General features: G+C 46.0%; 1 protein-coding gene across 7 annotated transcripts in view; it reads left to right on the top strand.

Moving 5' to 3' along the window:
* Positions 1-22,838, top strand: part of KIF13A (kinesin family member 13A) — a 374,589-nt gene that overhangs the window by 211,712 nt on the left and 140,039 nt on the right. For all 7 annotated transcript variants that reach the window (XM_029590723.1, XM_029590721.1, XM_029590724.1 and 4 more), the window contains exons 8-11: positions 1,918-2,052; positions 3,333-3,445; positions 14,712-14,823; positions 17,002-17,214. In XM_029590723.1, the coding sequence (XP_029446583.1) occupies positions 1,918-2,052; positions 3,333-3,445; positions 14,712-14,823; positions 17,002-17,214 (573 nt within the window). The remainder of the gene's footprint in view (positions 1-1,917; positions 2,053-3,332; positions 3,446-14,711; positions 14,824-17,001; positions 17,215-22,838) is intronic.

Genomic DNA, 22,838 nt, shown 5'->3' with positions numbered 1-22,838 from the left:
CGTGAGAAACAAAGAGAATAGGATGGCACATAAGAGATCAGCCCATCCCAAAGATATTGTGTAATTCACAGCTTTATGAGTCAGAGATAATACCTTAAATTTACAACCAAAGCTTATTGGAACCCAATTCCAGAGCTGGGATTATGTTGTGTCATGAAGGCACATTTTTTTTAAAGAATCCTTGCAGTCGTTTTCTGGATCAGCTCTATCCCATGTAGCTGTTTACTAGGCAAACCTAAGTAAAGGGCATGACAATAATTGTATCTAGGTGTTACGAGAGCATGCAGAACTATAGCCATATCTGTTTGTGATTAAAAAAAAAAAAAAAAAGGTGGAGTTGGAGAATCCAAAGCTGGTAAAGCGAAGCCTGAACTACAGAAGAGATTTGTGCTGTGAAGGACAATTTAGCATCAGTAATTGCCCCCAAAATATGTGCTTGTTGACCAATAGGCAAAAAAATGCCCTCTAAGGATAATATTGTGTGGCAGGGGAATCATAGAGGGCTTCTTGATCTATAGCACTTCAGTTGTGCTTCCATTCCGTTGTAATTTATTGAAACTATGCCAAGATGTTGTGGCGTTTTGAACTAATCCATACCATCTGTCCATAAAATTAAATAACTTGTGTTATTGCCATGCCCAGCGGTTTGAGCTGCTTACTGTACCACAACAGAAGGAACTTTGCTGGGTCTTTTGTTGGGTTCTAAGGTTCCAGTCAGTTCTAAGTTAATCAAGTGCTTTAGCTTGTATCCAAGCTATGTTTTTTTATTACTTTATCTTGCAAATAGGTCTTAAAGATGTATAAAATAAAATTAGGTACCTACATCATGAATAAAATTTAAAAAAAAATTGTTTGTTTTTAAACTTGATCATGTCAACCCGGCAGGCAGCTATGAAAATCCGAGAAGGGAAGGGGGAGGGGTTTGTTGGTCCTGCAAACTGCTGTGGAAGCTTTTTGCTCTGTAGATAGTGTGGGCGTCTCTCCAAGCAGTTTTTTGAGTTTTGCACCTCGCGTATAACATTTTTGTTCATCTAACGTGTACGGTTTTCAGTTGTACATGAAAAGCTTGTCATCCCTTATGCTTTCTTTCACACACTGTATATATCATTTATGTTAATTTGTTCTTGGGCTGGAAAATGTAGGTCTAGTTCCTAGACAGAGGTAGCATGGCATGCAGTGGCGGCATACGTATTGCGGTTCTTTGAGGTTTGGTATAGTTTGCTTGTTCAGGTTATCATCTCGCATTGATACAATAAATGTTCTTATTAATTACCAGGGACCTGATTTTTTTTTGTTTGTTTCTTATTTTTCCTTATTTAAAGAGAAGGTTCTTTTTTTTTAAGTCTTTTTCATGCACCCCCAACCCCAGCCTCAGTTCTCTCTCCCTTCCGTCCCCTGAGCAGCAGGAAGAGCGTGCACTGCCCTCCCTCCCCTCCTCCTCCCTGATTGGGTTCAGTTTTGCGGTTTGTACTGCACAGCGCCAGCAAGGGGGTTCCCACACGACCACTGGGCAAGGCATAGTTCAGGCCACAAGCCCGAGCCCAGCCAACCGGGAAGGCTGACGCACGTCTCCCTGTGACAGGTTTAGGGAGCGAGGACTGAGGAATGGCGAGAAGGGTAAGCTCCAGGGTTTGGGTGGCTTAGGGGCTGATTCTTCAGGGCCACCCTTTAGACCTGTTCACGCCAACCTAATAGACAGCCCTGATTTTAGTTTTTTGTCATTTCTTTTCATGCTCGCAATAAAACCGGGTCCCCGTCAGTGATGGCACAGGGGGGGGGGGGGAAGTCCATAAATAACTATATGCGTGTACGTTGAACAAACGTGTCGAAAGACGGAACGGGGGGATGGCTTCGGGTCTGCGGAAGGCCTGTGGCCAGCAGATTGTAACGTGGTTCTTCTTCTGTCGTCTCGCTCAGGATATTGAATCGTTGATGTCGGAAGGAAACAAATCTCGAACGGTAGCCGCCACTAACATGAACGAAGAAAGCAGCCGTTCGCACGCTGTGTTCAGCATCATAGTAACTCAGACGCTGTATGACCATCAGTCTGGGGTAAGCCATGTTTGTGTTCTGTTTGTACGGCCACGAGTAGCTTAGATTGCTGGCCTCGCCTGACGACCTTCATGCTTCTCATACGGACTGTGTTACTGGGAAGATTTTTGCACATTTGTTTATTATTAAGTTGTAAATGATTGTCATTGACTTGTGACAAAAACCTAAGTCTGGGCTTACTTATGCCAAAGGGCTGTAAATGGGCAGGGTCTGATGATATTCAAAGCCCCTTCACCCCCTTTCCATGAAGCATGTGCTCATTTAATGTTCTGACGATCTTTCAAGGCCTAAGGAGAATCAGTGTCCATATCAGAGAAAAGATCATTTCTGCTACCATAAAGCCTTTTTACGACTTCAGTTTATAATTATACTGCTAAGATGCTGCCAAAGTATCAAGAGCGTTCTGAAATCTGGGCCTGATTTATGAAGCCTTTATTACCACCAGTCCTGCATGTGGTACTTCTAGACCAGTGGTTCTCAAACCAGTCCTAAGGACACATACAACATAAAACCAGCAGTCTGGTTTTCGAGACACCTGCAACGAGATATAGTTGCTTTAACTGCCTCCATTAAATGCAGATCTATCTTCTGCGTATTCCTGCTGGCTATCCTGAAAACCAGACTGGCTGGGCAGTTTTCAAGGAGCGAACTGAGAACTACTGCTCTAGAGGCAGTGGTGAGAGCTTGCACTGCCACTCCCCTCTCTGCTTCTGTTCTGTAGATACACACAACTGTCAGTCCAGCTCCTTTGAGGACTGAATTTTAGAAGACAAGTTCTATCCATTTGGTTACTGAAAGTGTATTTGTGTAACAAGTTTCATTTTCTGTATCATTCATCTAACGTGAATTCTCTGGATTTCTTCCAGAACATGACATGGTTCAGATGGGCCTACCTACCCTGTTCTTTGCACTAATTTGCTTATGTAATACCAGTTTCTTTATGCTGGAATTCTAGTGGAGTTTTTTTGTTTTCGTAGAGTCTTCCTACTCCTGCTGTTGGGTTGAATATGACTGAAATGAGCAAGTTTGCACGATTGACACTTGCTGTAATTAACCATTTTTGTTCATTTAACATTCTGCCCATATTAATATATTTCAGTTTAATGCACAGAAAATTATTCTTAACAGGTTTATCTCCTAAACAGTGAAATGCACTGTAAAATAAGACGCATTAAGGTTGCTTGATTTATTTTATGTTTTGCTCCATTTACCTCCCCTTCTGCTAATATGAGGTCTCTGTCTCTTTATGCCTCTTGCCTTCCCGCATCCCTCTCTGTTAGAACTCAGGAGAGAAGGTCAGCAAGGTGAGCTTGGTGGACTTGGCAGGTAGCGAACGAGTATCCAAAACAGGAGCTGCTGGAGAGCGTCTCAAGGAAGGCAGTAACATCAACAAGTAAGGGTGCTGGTGAACGAACGTGGCCAAACTAATCATCCATGCACTGGTGGCACGGCTTAACTCATTCTGCCACAGTTCCGAGTTTGCATATAGTAATGTATAAATGGCTTCCTAGTGTGCTGTAAAATTTCAATATAACAACAGTAAAATTCAATGGATTTTGTGATCATGTTTACCACATTTTGGGGTGAGAGATGAGTGAAAGGAGGGGGCAGAGCTTAGTGACATTGGGCCTGATTTTCAAAAGCATTTACATGTGTAAAACTGGGTTTTACATGTGTAAATGCACTTTACGCGAGTAAGTGGGCTTTTGAAAATTGCTACAGTATGCCATTGAATTGTCCGCAGGATTTATTTGCGTAAGTGCACTTTAACTTGAATAAATGGCTTTTAAAAATTGCTACAATAGTATGTTACATTTATGCACGTAACTCCTTTAAAAATTACCTCCATTTGTCAGTGTGTCAAAACAAAATGAAGTCCTCTCTTTGGTCAATGTATGTAGTAGCTGTTACGTCGGGGCCGAGTCGCGGCATGCGGGGAGGGCCCCCCCGTTAACATGGCGCTTGCCGAGGGGAGGGCCCCCCCCGCTGGTTTTCCTTCCCCCCCCCCCCCCGATGGCGCTTACCTGCGGGACCGGGAGGCCGCGCGGCGACGCGAGGGCGGCACGGGACCGCAGGAGGGGTGCGATGGCAAGCGTGGCCCGGCAAGGCCGCCGCATCATCTGGCCTGGGGATGGGGGAGGAGCGTGATGACGCGCGCGGCGCAGCAGGGCCGCCGCGTCATCACGCTGGTGACGTCAGCCTCGCGGATATCGCGAGGCTGAGGCCCCCTTTAAGCGGCAGCGAGCGCTGAGCCCGGTCTTTTTACCGGGACAGCGCTCGCAATCTTCAGATCGGGGATCTGCAGGCCGGAGGGCAAGGAGAGGGCCTGAATCGCGGCCGGACAGCGATCGGCGGCGCAAGGGCCCGAGCCCGGAGCTCAATCGCTACACAGGGGAAATAAAAAAAAAAAAAAAAAAAAGAAACCCCGCGAACGGAGCGAAAGGTGGGCTTGCGGAGGCCAGTGGAAGACCCGGGGGAGACCTACAGTAGCGAGTGAGTCCGGGGACCACGCGGAGAGGACCGACCACGTGGGGAGGCAGGACACGAGCCCCGATTCCAGTGCTGTGAGTTTTGGCCAGCAGGAGCAGAGCACCAAGCAGCAGGAACCAGACGCTGTGGCCACGTGAGTAGGAGAGACGGAAGCAGAGAGGATACTTGGAGAAAGCAGCGAGAGGGCAGTCGGCAGCCGGTACAAGGACCCGGGACGGAGCCAGCAGTGACACAAGGACTCGGCCAGCGCCCCCTCTCCCCCCCCCCCCCCCCCCCCCGCGGACGGCAAACAGTGAGTACAACAGAAATAACAATAACAATAATAAAGCTAAAGGAGTTTCGTGTGTGGATTAATCACGAGCATGCCGGGCAGAGGAGCAGCAGGAGCACGGGGGGGAGCACGGCAGCGGCGGGCCGTGAAGCCAGGCGGACCCTGCCCTTGGCGAAGGGAAGGGCAGAGGGGGAGCCCCGAAGATCCCGAGACCGCCGAGCAGGAGCAAGAAGGGAGCAGGACAGACGGCGACGGCCCGGGGGGAGAAGAGTCGAGGCAGGCGGCAGCAGCATAACGCAGCCCCGGCGGGTCAGGTCAACCCCGGAGGTCTCACGCCGCAGCGGGAAATGGGAACGGGCGGAGTGCCGCAGTGGGGATGGCCCATGTGGACAGCGATGGGGGCAGGAGCCATGCCAGCGATGGGTGCAGGGGCCATGCCAGTGATGGGTGCATCGGGCCCATCCCCGGAACCATTGACCCAAGGCGGCCAGGGCGGAAACACATACAGCTCACAGCAATGGCAGCAACACATGTACCCCCCATGGTGGCAGGTACCACCGCCATGGTACGGCTCGGTAGTCGGCGGAGCGGCTGCTCCACAGGACAGTGACTCCGGAGCACAGAAATCGGCCGGGTCAGCGCAAACGCCCGGGAGGACGACCAAGAAGGGGCAACAACACGGAAAACGAATCGCGGTGCAGGACAAGAGCAGAGCGAAAGCGTCGGCAGGGATGGACATTGGCGAAGGCGCCTCAAGCTCAGACGAGGAGGGCGGGAGCCAAGCGCCAGAAACACAACCAGCAGTAGCGACGCAACCAGAGACAACAGTGAGAACAGGCGGTGGAGAACGGAACACGGAAGGACCAACAAAGAGAAAGGGTAATAAGAGAAGGAGGCCCGACAGCGAATCCTCCACTAGCTCGTCAGAGGATGAGACAGAGGGGAGTGGAGCGGAGGAAGGGTCCGCGGCGATGGGTCAGCGGGCAACCACGGGCACGTCAGTTGCAACGGCGTTACCCCCGTTAGCCGACCTATGGAAAAGTGTCCCGAGAGATTTGCGTAGCAAAATCAGAAAAAGGGAATACATCGATATCTTCTCCATTTTAGAGGGCAGGAAAGGGGCATCGGAGAGGAAGAGGAAGGGAAAGAAGAATGAGAAGAATGGCGGGGAAGTTAAGGTGGCAAAGAATGTCATTAACTGGGCCAGAGCCTACCTCAGAATGATTAGCGTAATAGGAAGGGAGGACCCGTCCCAGTATGCGCCCATGCTTAACTACGCGGATGCGATACTCGAGGCCTATAAGGAATACCAAGGGTGGTGCTGGCTAAATTACGACGAGCAGTTTAGGGATAAGATGGAGGGTAATAGGGGCTTGTCATGGGGAACACAGGACGTGGGCCTGTGGTTACGGCAGATGACCAGTAAGGTACTCGATATAGGAGGATCCCACGCAGCGGGAAAGATAGGCATCGGAGCGGCAACGCCGGGGAGTAGTTCATGGGGCGACGGCGGGAATGCCAAGGTGTGGGGAGACGGTAGCAATAGCAAAGTCTGTTGGAGGTTTAACAAGGCGGGATGTACCTTTAATGACTGCAAATTTAAGCACATATGTTCCATCTGCGCCGCACCACACCCGGCGAGCAAATGCACCAGGAAGGGTCACTGGCCCGCGGGGAGTATTGGCGGAGGCGGAAAGCAATGAGGCGGTGGGGAAGGCATTCTCGCCGGTGAAATTGGCAATGATGGAAGAATGGCTGGCAGCATACCCCAAGCGGGAGGAGGCTGCCAGGCTTAGGGAGGGTTTTCGCGACGGCTTTAAGATACCGTTTCAAGGGCGCATCAGGAGCGCAAGTTTAGGGAATGCCGCCTCGGCAGGGAGACATGCGGATATTGTTCACCTGAAGGTTATGAAAGAAATTGAGATGGGCCGAATGGCAGGTCCATTCGTGGACCCGCCCTTCCGGGAGATGATTTTTTCACCATTGGCTGTAGTACCTAAGAAGGAACAAGGTGAATTTCGGCTAATCCAGAACCTCTCATACCCTCCAGGTGATTCGGTTAACGATCACCTGCCAGAGGCTGCATGTAAGGTACAATACACATCTTTCGATGCAGCCATTGCTCTGGTAAGGCGATGCGGGCAAGGGGCAATAATGGCCAAGGCGGACATAAAGTCCGCATTTCGGCTGCTGCCCGTGCATCCGGATAGTTTCCCGCTCCTGGGTTTTCATTTTAATGGCAGATATTATTTTGATAAATGTATGCCGATGGGGTGTTCCGTATCTTGCGCATATTTCGAAATGTTCAGCACATTTCTACATTGGGTATTACAAAGGCGGGCAGGGAACAGCAATGTGGTACATTACTTGGACGACTTTTTGTTCGTAGGCCCGGTTAACAGGAACACTTGTGCGAAATTGCTAGCCACATTTCAGGACTTGGCACAAGAGTTCGGGGTCCCGTTGGCACAAGAAAAGACGGAGGGTCCAGCGACCACTTTGTCATTTTTGGGCATAGAGATAGACACCCAGGCCATGACGTCAAGATTACCAGTGGAGAAGGTGCGCAAGCTACGGAACATGCTTCGACAGACATTGGCATCCAGGAAGATCACCCTGAACAACATGCAATCCATAATCGGAAGTCTAAATTTTGCGACCCGAGTCATACCAATGGGGAGGGCTTTCCTGAGACGGTTAGCAGACGCGACAAAGGGAGTAAGGCGCCCGTACCACCATATCAGAATAACACAACCCATCAGGGCGGAAATGGCAATGTGGCTTCGTTTTCTAGACAATTTTAATGGCGTATCAATGTGGCAGGAAGAACCGGTTTCAAATCAGGACTTAGGTATATTCACGGACGCGTCCGGAGGTTGGGGCTTCGGGGCGTATTGGCAGGGCGCTTGGTGCGCGGCCCCATGGCCGCAGGGATGGAGGGATGGGGGTTTGGTGAAAAACATAACGTTCCTGGAGCTTTTCCCCATACTAGTAGCAATCACAGTGTGGGCGCACAAATTGCAAAATAAACGCATAGTTTTCTGGTGCGATAACATGGCAGTAGTGACGGTACTGAACAGGCAGGCATCCCACTGCACGCGCGTGGCAGATTTGCTTAGGGAGGTGGTGTTGCAGAGCTTGCAGTTGAATTTAACATTAAGGGCGAAGCACGTACCCGGTGTCCGGAATCAGGTGGCAGATGCGTTATCAAGGGCTAAGTGGGATCTTTTTCGCCAACAGGTGCCGGAGGCAGAGGCGGAGGGAGTCCCAATACCGGACCACCTATGGCAGATTGGAGCAAGGTCGGGCAGGGATTGCTGAGGGCGTCGGTGGCCCCGGCGACCTGGAAAGCGTACTGCAGGGGTTACGCTAGGGTGCAGGAGTTTCTCCAGGGGCAAGGTGGTACGGTAGGGATAGTGAGGGCGGAACAAGTGGTCCAATTCATAGCATGGGCAAAGGAGTCGGGTTGGTCCAGAGGGGCCACGATAAACCACTTGGCGGGCTTCGCCTTCTTTACGAAGGCACAGGGCTTAGGGGACCCGCTAAGTTTCTTCATAGTGAAAAAGTTATTGACAGGCTGGGCGAGGGAGGTGTCATGGAAAGGGGATAAAAGGAGACCCATAACGCACGAGGTATTGGTAAAAATGTGGCATGCGGTTCAGCAGGTGTGCACCGAGCCATTGGAGGCAGCATTGTTTAGGGCGGCCTTCTGTACGGCATTCTTCGCCGCCTTAAGGGTGAGCGAGCTGGTGGCACCATCCAAGAATGATGCTGGTAATAACGGCCTATTATATAGCAACGTGCAGGTGCACGAACGGTCTGTCAGGCTTCGGATACACAAATCCAAGACCGATCAGAAGGCGAGAGGGGTGGATATACAGCTGGTGAAGGCGGGGGCGCAGGTAACCTGTCCGGTAAGGAACATAAGAAATTACGTGCGCGCCAGGCCTAAGGGGGGGGACCACTTTCTGGTCCACAGGGATGGAGTGCCGCTGACCAAGTATCAGTTTACAGCGGTGTTACGCCTGGTATTAGAACGCATAGGTTTGGATCCGAGGGAATATGGAACTCATTCGTTCCGGATCGGGGTGGCGACTAGCGCGGCGCAAGCGGGGTTGCCGACTGAAACCATTCAGAAAATTGGGCGATGGCAATCCGCAATAGTTAAGAGATACGTGAGGCCGGATTCTGTGCAATCAGGGAACTAATTCTGTTAATTTCACCCGCAGATGCATGGAGCCAGTTGAAGGTAGCATGGATAGTGGGACACTCCTTCGTGAGATGGGCAGCCAAGCGGGCGCAGGAAAGGACATATGGCATACATTTGGGCCTGGCCCCGAAAGGGGTTAGGCTAAAATGGATGGGGAGGTCAGGGATGAAGTGGGCCCAGCTGTTGACAGAGCTGCATCGCAACTTGGGACTGTTGCGTCAACCGGACGCGATAGTCATACACCTGGGGGGAAACGATATGGGGGACCATACAGCCAAACAGTTAATCGACAGGATAAAAGGTGATTTAGCAGCGATCAAAGAAATGGCGCCAGGAGCTATTCTCATATGGTCGGACATCATACCAAGGATAAAATGGCAGGGCAGCAAGCTATGGGGAAGGGGCAGAAAGAAAATTAATAGACAGGTGGGGTTATGGGCTCAGCAAAATGGCATACATCCAATTAGGCACGAATGGGCAGACGAGCCATGCGCGGGCTTATATCGGACAGATCAGATACACCTGTCTGACATTGGCTACGATATCTTTAACAATGCCATACAGGAAGCGTTAGAGCGGGTTTTGGTGTGAGATAGGGGAAGTTTGGGTGGGCCGCAGCAATGGGGGGGGCCCGGGACAAGTTGGCACTGTCCCGGGCTGGTGGCGGGGGTACCCGAGCCGGAAGGTGGAGGGGGACTTCGAGGACAAGGTCGGGGTGGACCGGAAGTCCTCGGGAAAGAAAAGGGGCGTGTGTTGGGCGTGGGCAGCCCGGAGGAATGGCCCCCTGGCTATGGCACGGCGGGGGGCCGAAAGATGGTGGCGGACTGGCTTAACACGGCGGACGCCTGTTTGGAAGCCCGGATTACATGATCGGTGAACACTGACGGCTCGGGTGCCGGAAATTATAATATGTTAATTTGTGTTAATGAAATTAATAAATGCTGCGGCCTTGTTTTCACCAAAACGGAGTTTGTGTAATATATTGGGGTCCGGTAAAACGGACGGGGGAGGCAGGGGGACGGACACGGAAGTGCAAGCTGCCCATGTTATAATTTTTTCAGATCAGTGATCTTGTGATTAGGGATCACAGTTTCAAAATTGCACAGTGATTGTATGTGATGTCATGAAGCCCTGTTCCCTCCGATCATGATCAAGAGAGTTGAAAAATTGAAGCCATCTCTGTATAATATTGTACAAATAAACTTATAGCCATTTCAGGGGATGAAAAGTCAGGCTATATAAGTTTCCAAAAGGAAGGTAGAGATGAGAAACTCCCTTGAGGTAAGCTGTTCCATTGAAGGCGACAGGGTCTGTATTTTCCCCCAGGTTCAAAAAAGAAGCCTTGACGTTCAATGAGTTATTTGGATCATATGGATTAGCTGATAGCCTTTCGTCATGTCATAGATCTTCCATTTGATGGTTGAAGGTGTTATATGCTGCTAAGAGGCTGATGAAAGTGATGCCAGTGATTTGACATTTTTCAAAGCCATCCTGATGTACAGGGTGAGATCTAGCTTGTTCAGGAATTAAGTTGTTTTTTTTTTTTACAAAATGAGAGCCGATTTAGGATGAGGAGTTTGTAGATGTGGTAAAGCAAGGAAGCTAACCAAAGGTTCATGGGATCCAAACGATCCTTATTTGGTTTCAAAAGCCCAACAATGTGCATTAGTCTCCCTAATCATGGATATGCCATCTGTCCTTGCACAGGAATCGAAGGGTTCTAGATGCCAGTCTCTTGTTGCTGATGTGAATTTTTTAATCTGTTCAGTGCGGATGTCATCAAGGCCTGTGACTTTGCCAGTCTTCATATTCTTGATGGTGTTTTTCATTTCTGTCATCGTGAACTGGTCACCGACGTTTTCTTTTCTTGTTGATCTTATCATTTCCTTTTGTGCTGTTTGGTGTGTTGCCATTTTTACGCAGTTTGGTGAGCTGCTTGGTCAGCTGTTACATTGTAGTGCTGCTCAGTTTGTGGATTGTGAATCTCTCTGTGAAAGATAACTTTGGTTTATGAATAAAATGGTTGGTACTTTGAATCATATACTTTAACAATTTATGACTCCCTTTTCCAAAGAACAAGTGGTCACTTTTCATCTCACACCCCATGAAGCATATAATTCAAAATGTGAACAACATATAGCCGGGTAAAACATGGATGGCACGTTTCTGTGTATTTCATGTACACTAATTGAAGAAATGCTGCTCAGAGAAAGGATGTATATTATTTAGGGAAGCCCTTTGGCTGTCTTAGCTCTTGTAGGGACAAGTTGGAAGGCATTTTGCTGAAGTAGTTACTGTATTATTCCAAAACACAACAAATGTGCTTACAATAGTAACTCTTGTACTGTTTTCTTGGGGGAATAAATGACTGCAACTCTTGATTCGGTTTACCTTTGCTCTTTTGCTGTCTGTTCTGTTGAAGATGGTTTGTACATTGGTGTTTTCTCTCCTGTATGTCAACACCATCCACATTGCACTTTTGTTCTCTCTGAAACCAACCTCATATGGGAACTCCTGAAAAGATGGACACTAGTCAGACATACCTGCTCCCATGTGACTTCAGTTCATAGGTCTTCTGGAATTGGGCGGAATACATTTGGTTTGCTTCTTGATGACTGAGATTGGCACCAAGTGACGCATCCACCCCACAGGCTTCTCCTTTTATAGTGTGCTGTCGTGGAGAAAAGGATAGAATGCAGTAAACCTCTGAAGAGGCAGTGATCAGACAGCAAGATATATTTTTGGATAAAAAAAATACTTGGATAAAAATTATAAGATAGCATGCAGCAAACACGTTAATAACTTTTGACTGTACCCCCCCCCCTTCCCACATACAAACCCAGCAAATACCCCCACACCTTATTGAATCAGATTACTAATGGAGGCTTTGTGGTGAGTGTGTGAATTAATTCACAAGGTAGTTATCTGGTTGTCACTTGTTGGGTGTTTTAAATGAACATGTGGTTGGTTTTCCAACTTGAGTGTAGGATGGATATTGGCAGTAAATCCGTAGTTTGGGGTTAGAGTAGTTTCACAACAGGAGGTAAACCCTTACATTTTAGTCAGGACTAATTTTAAACAAGGTTTGAAGAGTTCCTTATGACTGGCCATTTAGTTCAGCATATTTGGAACAAGTCTGATGGCATTAGAACGTAGACTGAGCTCTTTGTATCTGGATGGTCTGGTCCACAGGTAATCACTCCAGATCCTAGTCTGGCTAGGTCAAGTTGTGGGAGTAACTGATCGCGAGATCTGGAGCTCAGACTGAACTTCTGACGCAGACTTTATTTCTTCTTGGCTGTCTTTGGGCTGCACATCCTCAATCTTTGGCTTTTAGCTGCAGCCCCTTCTCTGTCCCTCATCTACTATCCCCAGATTTCAGGAGCTCTGTTCCTTACCTCAGATTACTTGGGTGTCCTTGGTTTTCATGGGGGGGGGGGGGGGGGTTTGGTATAAGCTTTGCTCCCCTGACCCTTCTTAGGAACATGGACTACAGCATCGACTGATGAGTTCTGAGACTGTTCTTCAGTTACCTAGGTTTTTTGTTTCCTGGGGGACCCTTTTCAATGCTGCACTGATTCCGAAAGTCTCTCTCATTGGCTTTTAGAAGATGATGCTGAATTTTATGGAACCTGGTTCCTTATGCTACTCCTCTTGCATGTGCTTCTGGCTTCAGCTGTTACTGGGTTTCTACCTCAACAGCTAACTGTGTAGACCGTTACTGCTGCTGCTGCTGCCATTACGCTAGCAACTCTGTCCCTCTTTCTTCACACATGGTTTCTAAGTGCCATGTACTTCTGGCTTTGTGTCAGCTTGGCCTGTTGTAAGGTTAAATCATGCTAATGAAGATGCTGCTCACACTTTCTAGAAGGTGACTGACACAGCTGTGGGCTGTGCAGAAGAGAAGAATCCTGCTGTTGTCTGTTGCCTCTGTGTTCTTCTGATGTGATGAACTTGAGGAGGTACCAGCTCTTATCTTGGTCTTGGTGATAGAGAGAAGATAAAAAGGGCAAGAGGAAGCCCCCATAGTTGGAGTAGTGTTACACTTCAGTGATGAGTGCCAGTTTCTTAGGGATATTTGTGTTCTTTTCCTCTCTTGCTAGAAGAAACTGATTGGAAGGTAGTGGCTTGTTTTTTCTGGATAAATCCCCTCCAGCCGCACTCTGTATACACATGCGCCTGTTGGGGAACTGGAGGCCAGGTCTTCATATGGAATCTTCTTTCCAGATTTGGTTGTCCGTGATGTGCTGAAGCCGACTCAGCCGCAGCTCCTAATGTTTTCATTTCACTATACAGTGCATATGTGATATGCACTTGTTTTGAACAGCATATTTTGAAGTTACTGATTTGGCATTTATCTAGGAGTAAATGCCACCTACCCCTAATGCCAATAACAAATATGATCCATGCGAGAGAGAGAGAACATTGGTTAAGATAAAACTGCGACCCATATGCATTTGCTTTCTCCTTGCGGAAGTTAAGGAGCACTCGCGCTTCTGGGGGAAACCCTTTATAAATAAGATCTTTTCTGTCATACTTTAACTGGACTCTACTGCTGCTCTGGTGTTTGTCTCTGTCTCACAGTGCCTTCAGGGCATCTGGTAATGGCCAAGTAAAGCTCTTGTTTTGTGTCTCTTAGTTTTGTGTTTGACAGACACTAACATGAGATCAGTGCTAGAGGTATCTTAGCAGTAGGCAACATTATTTAGGTCAAGATAATGCTCGCTGCCCAAGGATTATCGGGATTAGACAGGAGTTGGACACCTCCCTTCCATGGCTTTGTTTTTGTTGGTCTGTGTCCACTTGCAGAGCACAGTTTTGGTTTCATTCTCCAGTGACCTTTTGCTGTCAGATGAGGAAATTGCATCTGGTCACACCAGTGTTTGTTTTCTAATTTCTTTTTATTAATATTTTAGATGTAACGCAAGCCTTTTCACTGTTAGTTCAAGATGTGTATTTAAGGTTAATAACACAATTTTGAACATTCAGGTGCTCATGATTCAATGGCTAAATGTAATTTTTCTTTTATTTATAACATCTTCCTATTTTATTAGCCTTGTGTTTAAAGAGGCAGCATGCCAAGCATTTCCATAAATCATGTCTTGTATTTGAGAAAAATAAATCTTTTTAAGTTATGACAGAGACGTAGGAAGGTGTGGCACAATCACCAGGATTGTGCAGTTGCTGCTTAGTTGCTGATTCTTCTCTGTCTTATAAAGATAGAAAACTTTTATTACTTTATTTTTTTTTTAAACCAGAAACTGATGTCCGATGGCTTCTGCACTGAAACACCTTTTGATCCTTAGTTGTGAAAAAGTGATGGTAAAGCCAGGGATAAAGTGGGGGTCAATGATATTCTAACAGGAAAGGAAATTGAGAGAGACTTGGCTGGCCTTATGAAAGTCAATATTCAAAAGCCATTTAGATGGGTAACTGAAAAATTATCCATCTAAATAGCTAAACCGGCATATTTAAAGAATCATCCAGCTAAATTCTAGAATTACTTAAAATACTGACGACAACATTTTTTTTTTTTTTGCATGCAGACCCTTTTCTCTTCCCTTCTCCATTGCCGCAGTGCAAATTATGTTTGACGTCAATAAAAACAAAATTTGCTAGTCTAAATTAATGGTTTTGCTTCCACCCCTGCCCCTCCACCCCCTGTGATTTTTATTTTATTTTTTTTAGGTCACTCACAACACTAGGCTTGGTTATATCTTCGCTGGCTGACCAGGCAGCGGGGAAAGGAAAAAGCAAGTTTGTGCCTTACAGAGATTCTGTGCTCACTTGGCTTCTCAAGGTAACGTACTGATCGCTTGGGCCTTACTGTGCTCTAATGCAGAAATTACACGACAAGCAAATCAAATAGCCTGTTCTTCTTCTGCAGTCATCAGCACTTGTTTCATGGTCTGAGGAGCTGCCCAGCTAATGACATCTGGAAACATGGAGAGGAGAAAATGCTCTTCTTTGCCTCCTCTTGCTGGGATATTTTGTTGACTGTGGTTTCGCTTATGTCCTGTCAGATTAATGATCCCGTCAGAGAAAACATGGGGGGAAACTGGAGGCACAAGGGGCACAAACTGCATCAAGGCCAGAAATGTGTTTAAAATGTAAAATGACTTATTGCCAAGGCATAAGCGTTAAATATTAGTGCTGTACTGAGGAGAATCTGAGCTAAATATATTATAGATAGGACAAAACCAGATGGTGAAATTTGAGTCTCCTTAAAAAGGGGGGGGGGACACTTGGATTTCACTGGATTGAATCCGTGGCAGGGGCTCTGATCTGCACTGATCCAGTACAAAACATAAAAATGGTTTGTCTTGGGTTCAGGCCCCACAACAGTTTCTGAGCTGTAAGAGCCCATGACAGTGTCCCCTATACACACCCCTCAGCAACACACATAGAGTGGCAGGAGTCCATCCGTGCTACTCCCAAAACCTCTCCTTCATGGTCCTGTTTTTGCTGATTGGTCATCGTTTTCAAAATTCAGGCGTCGACTCAGTTGCCACTTTTCTTGCCACGGTTGGTGGGAAGTGGGCTGATCCGTGACGTTTGAAAATGCCCACAGAGCCGCTGTTTGCATGAGAGGATGGGACTGGGGGGCGAGAAGAGCAGAAAGGAGTGGGACAGGGCTGAGAAGAGAGAGGTTGGAGGAACGAGCTGAAGCAGGGACAGGAGGGCGTGACGAGCAGGACTTGGGATGAGAAGAGCTGAGAGGGAGAGAATAGTGAGGCTAAGTTCGAGGAGTAAGAAAATAAGAGGTTGAAGAGAGATTTTTATTTTTGGCTTAGTATTGGATTATGTGACTTTTAAGAGTTCTAAATTAAGTGTCCTACATACATGTGGCCATCAATACAAGTGCAAGAATGAAGTGAGTTCCTGGGAAGGTTTTCAAATAGATTATTTATTTAATATTTTCATTACGGCAACTCCTTGTTTAAGATACAGTCCTTAGATAAGATGTTTAAGATAGGACTGTATCTTAAACAAGGAGTCGCCGTAATGAAAATATTAAATAAATAATCTATTTGAAAACCTTCCCAGGAACTCACTTCATTCTTGCACTTGTATTGATGGTCATAATTGAGAGTGCAAGGTCTACTTCGGTGTGTGTTGGACTACATACATGTGGTACAGAATAGTGTATTTCTAGCGCTGGGCTGAATGAGTTTATTCATTTAGAGGCTGAATTTTCAAAAGCATTAAAAACCCAGTTTTGTGCAGATAAATTGACTTTTGAAAATTGTCCGGGGATTGTGCACATAAAATTCCGCATAGAACAGATTGTGCACACACTTCAAAGAGGCATACTGGGGAGGTGGGGATTTGGGGGAGGGAAGCCATGTACGCACATACTTTTGATTTTCGAAATCATGCATGTAAATGTATGCACTCGCACGTACCCCTGCTCCCCGTGCAGGTGGGAAAGCATGCGTGTGTGCCTTGCAGGGATATGTGCGTACCCGCTAATTTCCTTCTGCGCGGGAGGTCCTCTTTTTGAAAATTCAGGGTAAAATCTGCAGATTGCTATAAAATTACCCTCCTAAGATGTAGTGTGTTTTAACAAAAAAGTGCTGTGATATTTTCTTCTGCGTACCTACCAGCTAATAATGGTAAAGGGGCCTAGTTGAAGCTATTTTGTACAGTGTGAAGACCAAGAGGCCTGTGTACTAAACGTTTTCTCCCATTTTGTGTCTGTGGGAAAGATACTTGGTACACACATGGTGTCTTCTAATTCTTCTTTAATCCAGATCCAAAGCAATTGAGGTTTTGCACAGTCACGACCAAAATCAAAACATTTTTATGAACCAAGACCACAGGGTTTTGGCACATCTCCAAAATATTGTCCTTGTGTAAATTAAGTGAGGTAAAATAATCGTCAGTGTGGATCCTGACCAGCATTTGCATATGGTTTTATCTTCAGGCGCACACGATTCTGTACCTCTTATTTAGTGGCAATAAATGTGTTTTGCAGGACAATTTAGGGGGGAACAGTAAAACTGCCATGATTGCCACCATTAGCCCAGCAGCAGATAATTACGAAGAAACCCTCTCCACGCTGAGATATGCCGACCGAGCCAAAAGGATCGTTAATCATGCTGTGATAAATGAAGACCCAAATGCCAGAGTGATCCGGGAACTCCGGGAGGAGGTGGAGAAACTGAGAGAACAGCTCTCGCAGGCAGAGGTAAATTCACAGAGCGCGACCCTGGACTAATGAAGAAAGGTAGGAAGCGTACGTCCAGAGATTAATTTAGGCTGTTAGCAAGGGAAACCGCACAGGTTATGTTGCCTTTCATGGTTGCCTAGGGCTGGAAAGTCACCCACAGCCTTTCTGGGAGCAAACATTTGCTGGAAAACAATGGGGTAGATTTTCAAAAGTTACGCGCGCATGTCCATGTGCGCACGCTACCCAGCGCACACAGATAGACGCACGATTTTATAACATGGCGCCCCCTAGCCTAACCTCCCTTCCCCTTCCCCTATCCTCCCCTCCCCCTAGCCCTATCCTTAATACCCCCAATTTTATTGTGTTACCTTTTGTTCTTGCTTCCGAACAGGAGCAAGCTTCGCGCGCCAGCACAGCTGCTGTGCCGGGCGCCTCTAGCCCCGCCCCCGGACCGCCCCTTGCGCTTACCCCGGGACTTACACGCGTGGCTCGGCCCTTTGAAAATTGGCCTGCTGCGCGTAAACACCAGGGTTTTACGTGTGTACGTTTTTCAAATTTGGCCCAAAGCGAGTAGATTGTAAAAATCAAATCTCTGCTTCTTATTTCCCTCTCCTTCTCCAAGAAATGTCCCCAACTTGGTCCTGTGAAAAGCACATGCGCCGTAGAAGCCCAGACTGATCCAGGGCTGCTTACTTGAGTGTATTTTGGCTTTGAACGTTGCCGCTCTGATGCATAACCTTTCTTCTTCGACTGAAGTTTGTACTCCGGTGCATTCAAGTCGGGACTGTACTAGCAGTTTGAGTATCGGCGATGATGGCTCTGGCATCAGGTCACAGGCAGTTGATTGGTGGCAAAAGCTGAAAGCCAAGAGCAAAGTTGATTCTCAAGAAGTTGTACAATTGCCACGCTAGTCTACTTGCAGTAGAAATATAAGATCAACAAGCAAGCTGTAGGCAATACCTTTCTATTGACTTTGCTCTCCCCGTTATTTTAAAGCCATGTATGCAGGTAAAAAAAATGATTTGCTCACACATTAATTTATTTAGATGTAGTTGACTGATTTTCATTGGTAGCTGAAGGTGAGTTACATTTCCCTGTCCTCAGAGGGCTTGCATTCCTAGAGGATCACTTTAAATAAAAACTCTGCGTGGCCCCCGTGCTATATATGCGTGTATATGGACACACAAACATCTATTATAATGATTTATAATCTGCGCATGTCTGGGCCACACAGATTATAAAATACTCGTATGTCCATCCCCCCAACATATGCACGTATGTTTCAGCACACGTGAATGTTTTCAGTGCGTTGAAAGAGCGTACTTTCACTCCCTATTTTATAAACATACGTGTGCATGTTTTTATGCTTGAAAAAAATATAACTTGTTGTGTAAAACCTTGATTTGTATGCAGAAGTCGATATATTTTAAAATATGCACATTTACTTGAAATCACCAGTTTGCCGATACCTCTTCCGGTTCATCCATTCTGTCTCCAGTTCACTGAGACCCTCCTAGAACTTCACGCTGAACTCCCCCTTCAGTTCACACAGACCTCCCACCCAAAAATAGCAAACAGCAGACAAGCGTGATATCAGTTGCATTAATCAGCAGGTGTAGAATTGTGTGGTTACATAGTCTCATGTATTTGCATAAATCTCTTATGAAATAACAATTTGTGCATGCATCTCTTGGCCCTGCCCAGTAATGCCCCTAGACTACCCTTTTACTGCGCAGGTAAATGTGCATTCAAAATCACAAACATGCCTTCGATGTTTATAAAATAACGTGTACACGAGTACAAACTGCTTGCGCACATATGTTCATTTTATGCATGTAACCCCTTTGAAAATGTACTCATAAGTTTATACCTGTGGAGAACGAAGGGACTTGCCCAAGTCACAAGGACCGTCCCTGGAAGAAGCAGGATTTGAGCCTGCCGCTCTAACAGTAGGCAGCTCCTCCACAAAAATCAGCTGTCTGAATGTTGGTCTCCCTCCATGGATCTAAATGAATGCACATTGCTCCATAACAAATGGGCAGGTGGGGGGTGCGCATTTAGATTAGGGAGGAAACCTAACCTGACAGTATTTTCAACTCTTTGCACACATTTTTCCAGCCAAATTCTACCCTCCCGAAAAGCAGGTGCAAATGTCCACAGGTTCTTCATACCCACAGCAAATTTCAAAGCCAAAATATGTGCGTTCTTTCATTTTGAAAGTTAGTGCAACGTTCCCGGGTTAAACGTTCTCAAAGACTTTGTCCCAGAGCGGGCAGTCTGCAGATTGCCCCCTGGATACATCTTTTTACTGTCTTCTGAGAGCAACAGCCCCTTCGTCAGTTGAAAGCCTAAGAGAACAGTCTATATGGCTGAGAACAAAGCCCTCAGAGGTCACTCACAAATGTACTGTTAGTCCAATAAAAGGGTATCATCTACTGCTTGTTGGCTGACCTTTATTTGTACTTTTTTGAGGCAGATATTGTATGTTTTTTTCTCTTTTTCTTCCTGACTACTCCATCAGATATGAATGTTGTGAGTGACTTGAATAAAACAATTCAAAATTTCTCAGCCAATGCAAATGTTCCATTTAACAAGTATATAAATCAGACATACATAAGGTAGTTAAAAGGTAGTTTGTGCTGGGCTGTGTCCAAGTCTAAGCTGTGGCGCAGGAAGTGCCAGTTCTGGTCTTCTGTTCAAAGGGTCGGGTGAAGCTCAGTCATGCTGTTCAAGTGACAAGGTCAAATTTTGGGGGCGGGGGAGGAGTGGAGAGAAGGCTGCTTCCATTGTCGTAACTTCTGCCAGTGTGCTGAAGTCTTGGTGGTAAAGTTAAACTCAAAGATTTGTCACCCATTACCTTGGAGGTGTCCTAACCCATACGGGTGCAATATGCCAAATCTTTGATTTTAAGTTAACATTTTATTTATACAAAAGGTAAATTTTTGCTGCTCGATAGATGATTATGTTTCGTGCATTAGTTACTCCTGGGGGAATTCTACAGTACTGCGGAGCGCAGAATTTGCACAGAATTCCTCCCCCCCCCCCCCCCAACGCAGAATTGCCATTTTTCTGCTCAGAATTGCCAAATTCTGCGCAGAAAATAGCAGAGGAGACCCCGGCATGCTGCGAACGGAGCGCGCAAAGACAAAGCCCATGTGTGCTGCGGGATGCGTTCCACTCGCGGCGAAGATGAAGGCCTGGGGGCGCCGTTTGCGGCGAATGTGGAAGGCCCCCATGTGCCGCGAACAGAGTGTACTCTGCTCGCAGCGAAGATAAAGGCCCCGGTGAGAGTGTGTGTGTGTGTGTGTGTGTGTGTGTGTGTGTGTGTGGAAGAGAGAGCATGGGAGGAGGTAAGAGAGCGGGGGGGGGGGGGATGCTTGAGTGTGGGTGCCAGAGAGAGGGAGCCTATATGAGGAGATTGTGAAGGAGTGTGTATGTGTGTTAGAGATTGGGAGCTCATGTGTATGAAAAAGGGATCGTGATTATGTGAGGGTGCTAGTCTATGTGAAGGGATTGTGTATGTGTGAGAGCCTGTGTGAAGGGTGCAGGAGATAGAGACAATAGGTAGCCTGTGTGAAGATGTATGTGCGACAGAGTACGGGAGCTTGTGTGGATGTGTATGCAAGAGAGAGGGCCCTGTATGAGGGGATGTGTGTGCGCGAGAGAGTGAGGGAGCCTGTATGAGGGTGTGTGTGTGTGTACTAGAGAGAGGGAGAATGTGTGCGATAGAGGGAAGGACAGAGGGAGCCTGTGTAAGGGGCAGTACTGAGAAACGGGGTCAAACTCTGGGACTGGCGATAGAGTGGAAGGGGTTGAGCCTAGAGGTGGAAGGGAGAGGTACTGGCAGGTGGAGGAGTTGGTGCCTGAGAGGGCAAAGTGGCCAGGGGAGTAGGGAGAGCGGAAAGGACACTCTTACAGTGAATTTCTAGGGAAATTCTGCTCAAAATATTTAAAATTCTGCATCTTTAAGTAATAACTTTTTTCTGTATTAATTTAAAATGTAATTACTTAAAGACTGTCATATAAATTATGTTATTTTGACCAATATAGTTTGCAGAATTTTGCAGAATTTTAAGTTTGTTGCGCAGAATTCCCCCAGGAGTAATTAGTGCTTCAAGTCAATAATGCATTAGCACAATCTTACATGATACCAGCTGAAAATTGCTCTGCTTTCAGGATAAGTTTATTTTTTAAAAGCAGTTGTGTGCAAAGGTTTAGGAACCTGGTCAGTTTATACATTTTGATGAATGTCTAAGTGAATAGAAGCTGATACCACCTCTACATGTTACCAGGTTAAACGCAACCCCCCCTCCCCATCCCCCCCCCCCAAAAAAAACCCACTCTGATAGAAATGTATACAAAACAATTATATGAAACTGCTGAAACCACAATATTCAAAACTTCTTTTTATGAAGCCATCATATTATGAGGCACACAGGCCATAATTCAAAGCACTTATCCTCCATTTAAATCAACGGTCACCAGTCCTGTGCTTATTTTTTATATACATTTTTTTCTTATACTAAAAATAGTTCAAACAACAAATAGCACACTGTGTGAAGATGAAGGAACTAATCTTAATCTTGTAAGTAATGTTGTCCTCATCCAATAAGAAATAGCTCTACGTAAGTTCTTGAAAATCTTTGAAAAAATACTTCTCTTAGTCTTATAAACATTAATAACCTTGTTCGGTGGAAAGAGCTCGTAAGAATCCTTAGACCCCACTTCCAGAGACACAAGCAATAAACGTCTGCATTAGGGGCTAGCACTTAATCTTCAATAGTGCTGATTTAATCTAAAAGCAAATGAAAGCATGTAAGTATGTCATCCATCCGTAAAACTTTGAACATGGATATCAATATATTCTATGGCACTCATCCAAAAAAAATTGCACCTGACCATTTGCGTTGCAAAATTCTTTTTCAATTTTCTTATCAGATGTCCGCCAGAAATCAGATTGTTTTTAAATCCATAACAACTCTATACTCTACCAATCATCATATTCCAACCATGCAATCATTACACAATCATGTCTTTAAAAATGTACTTTGACAAATCAAAAAAAATTCTCTTCTAGACCTAATGCATCAGGATTAGTGGACTGACTAGGATAAGTATCTTGAATTCTGGCTTGTGTAAATCATAATTTGATGGTCCCATAAAAGTAGTTTTGAATATTGTGGTTTCAACAGATGTTGTGTGATTGTTTGCAAACTTAAACATGACATCTTTCTGCAATTTTTATTTAAAAACTATTATTTATTTCCTGATTTTATAGATAGAAATAATAAAATAGTGAATATAGTATTTACAAAAGTTTGAACAAGCTTCCAGTTGTTATTACTACTTTTTAAAATAGTTGTTAAGGCCCAAAATGTTGATTGATTTATTAAGCCTTCAGTTACTCAGATGAAGACCATTCCATGATTTGACATATACTCTGACCTTTCTTCCTGTCAGGTTGTAAGATTGTTGTTCTGTCTCCTTTCAGCAGCTATGGGCTCCTGTAAGCAGCTGTCTAAGCAGTTTAAAATGAAAATAATTCATTCTTACAAATCAGTGGGATACACACAAAAAAAAAAAAAAATCTCTTACTGCCTCCAGCTAACAATTTCAAGTGTCAGAAACATTATATGGAACTG

This window comes from Rhinatrema bivittatum, chromosome 2 (genome assembly GCF_901001135.1).
Source record: "Rhinatrema bivittatum chromosome 2, aRhiBiv1.1, whole genome shotgun sequence".
In the NCBI taxonomy this organism is placed as follows: domain Eukaryota; kingdom Metazoa; phylum Chordata; class Amphibia; order Gymnophiona; family Rhinatrematidae; genus Rhinatrema; species Rhinatrema bivittatum.
The sequence above is the reverse complement of the archived record's forward strand: the minus strand, read 5'-3'. Positions and strand labels throughout refer to the sequence as shown.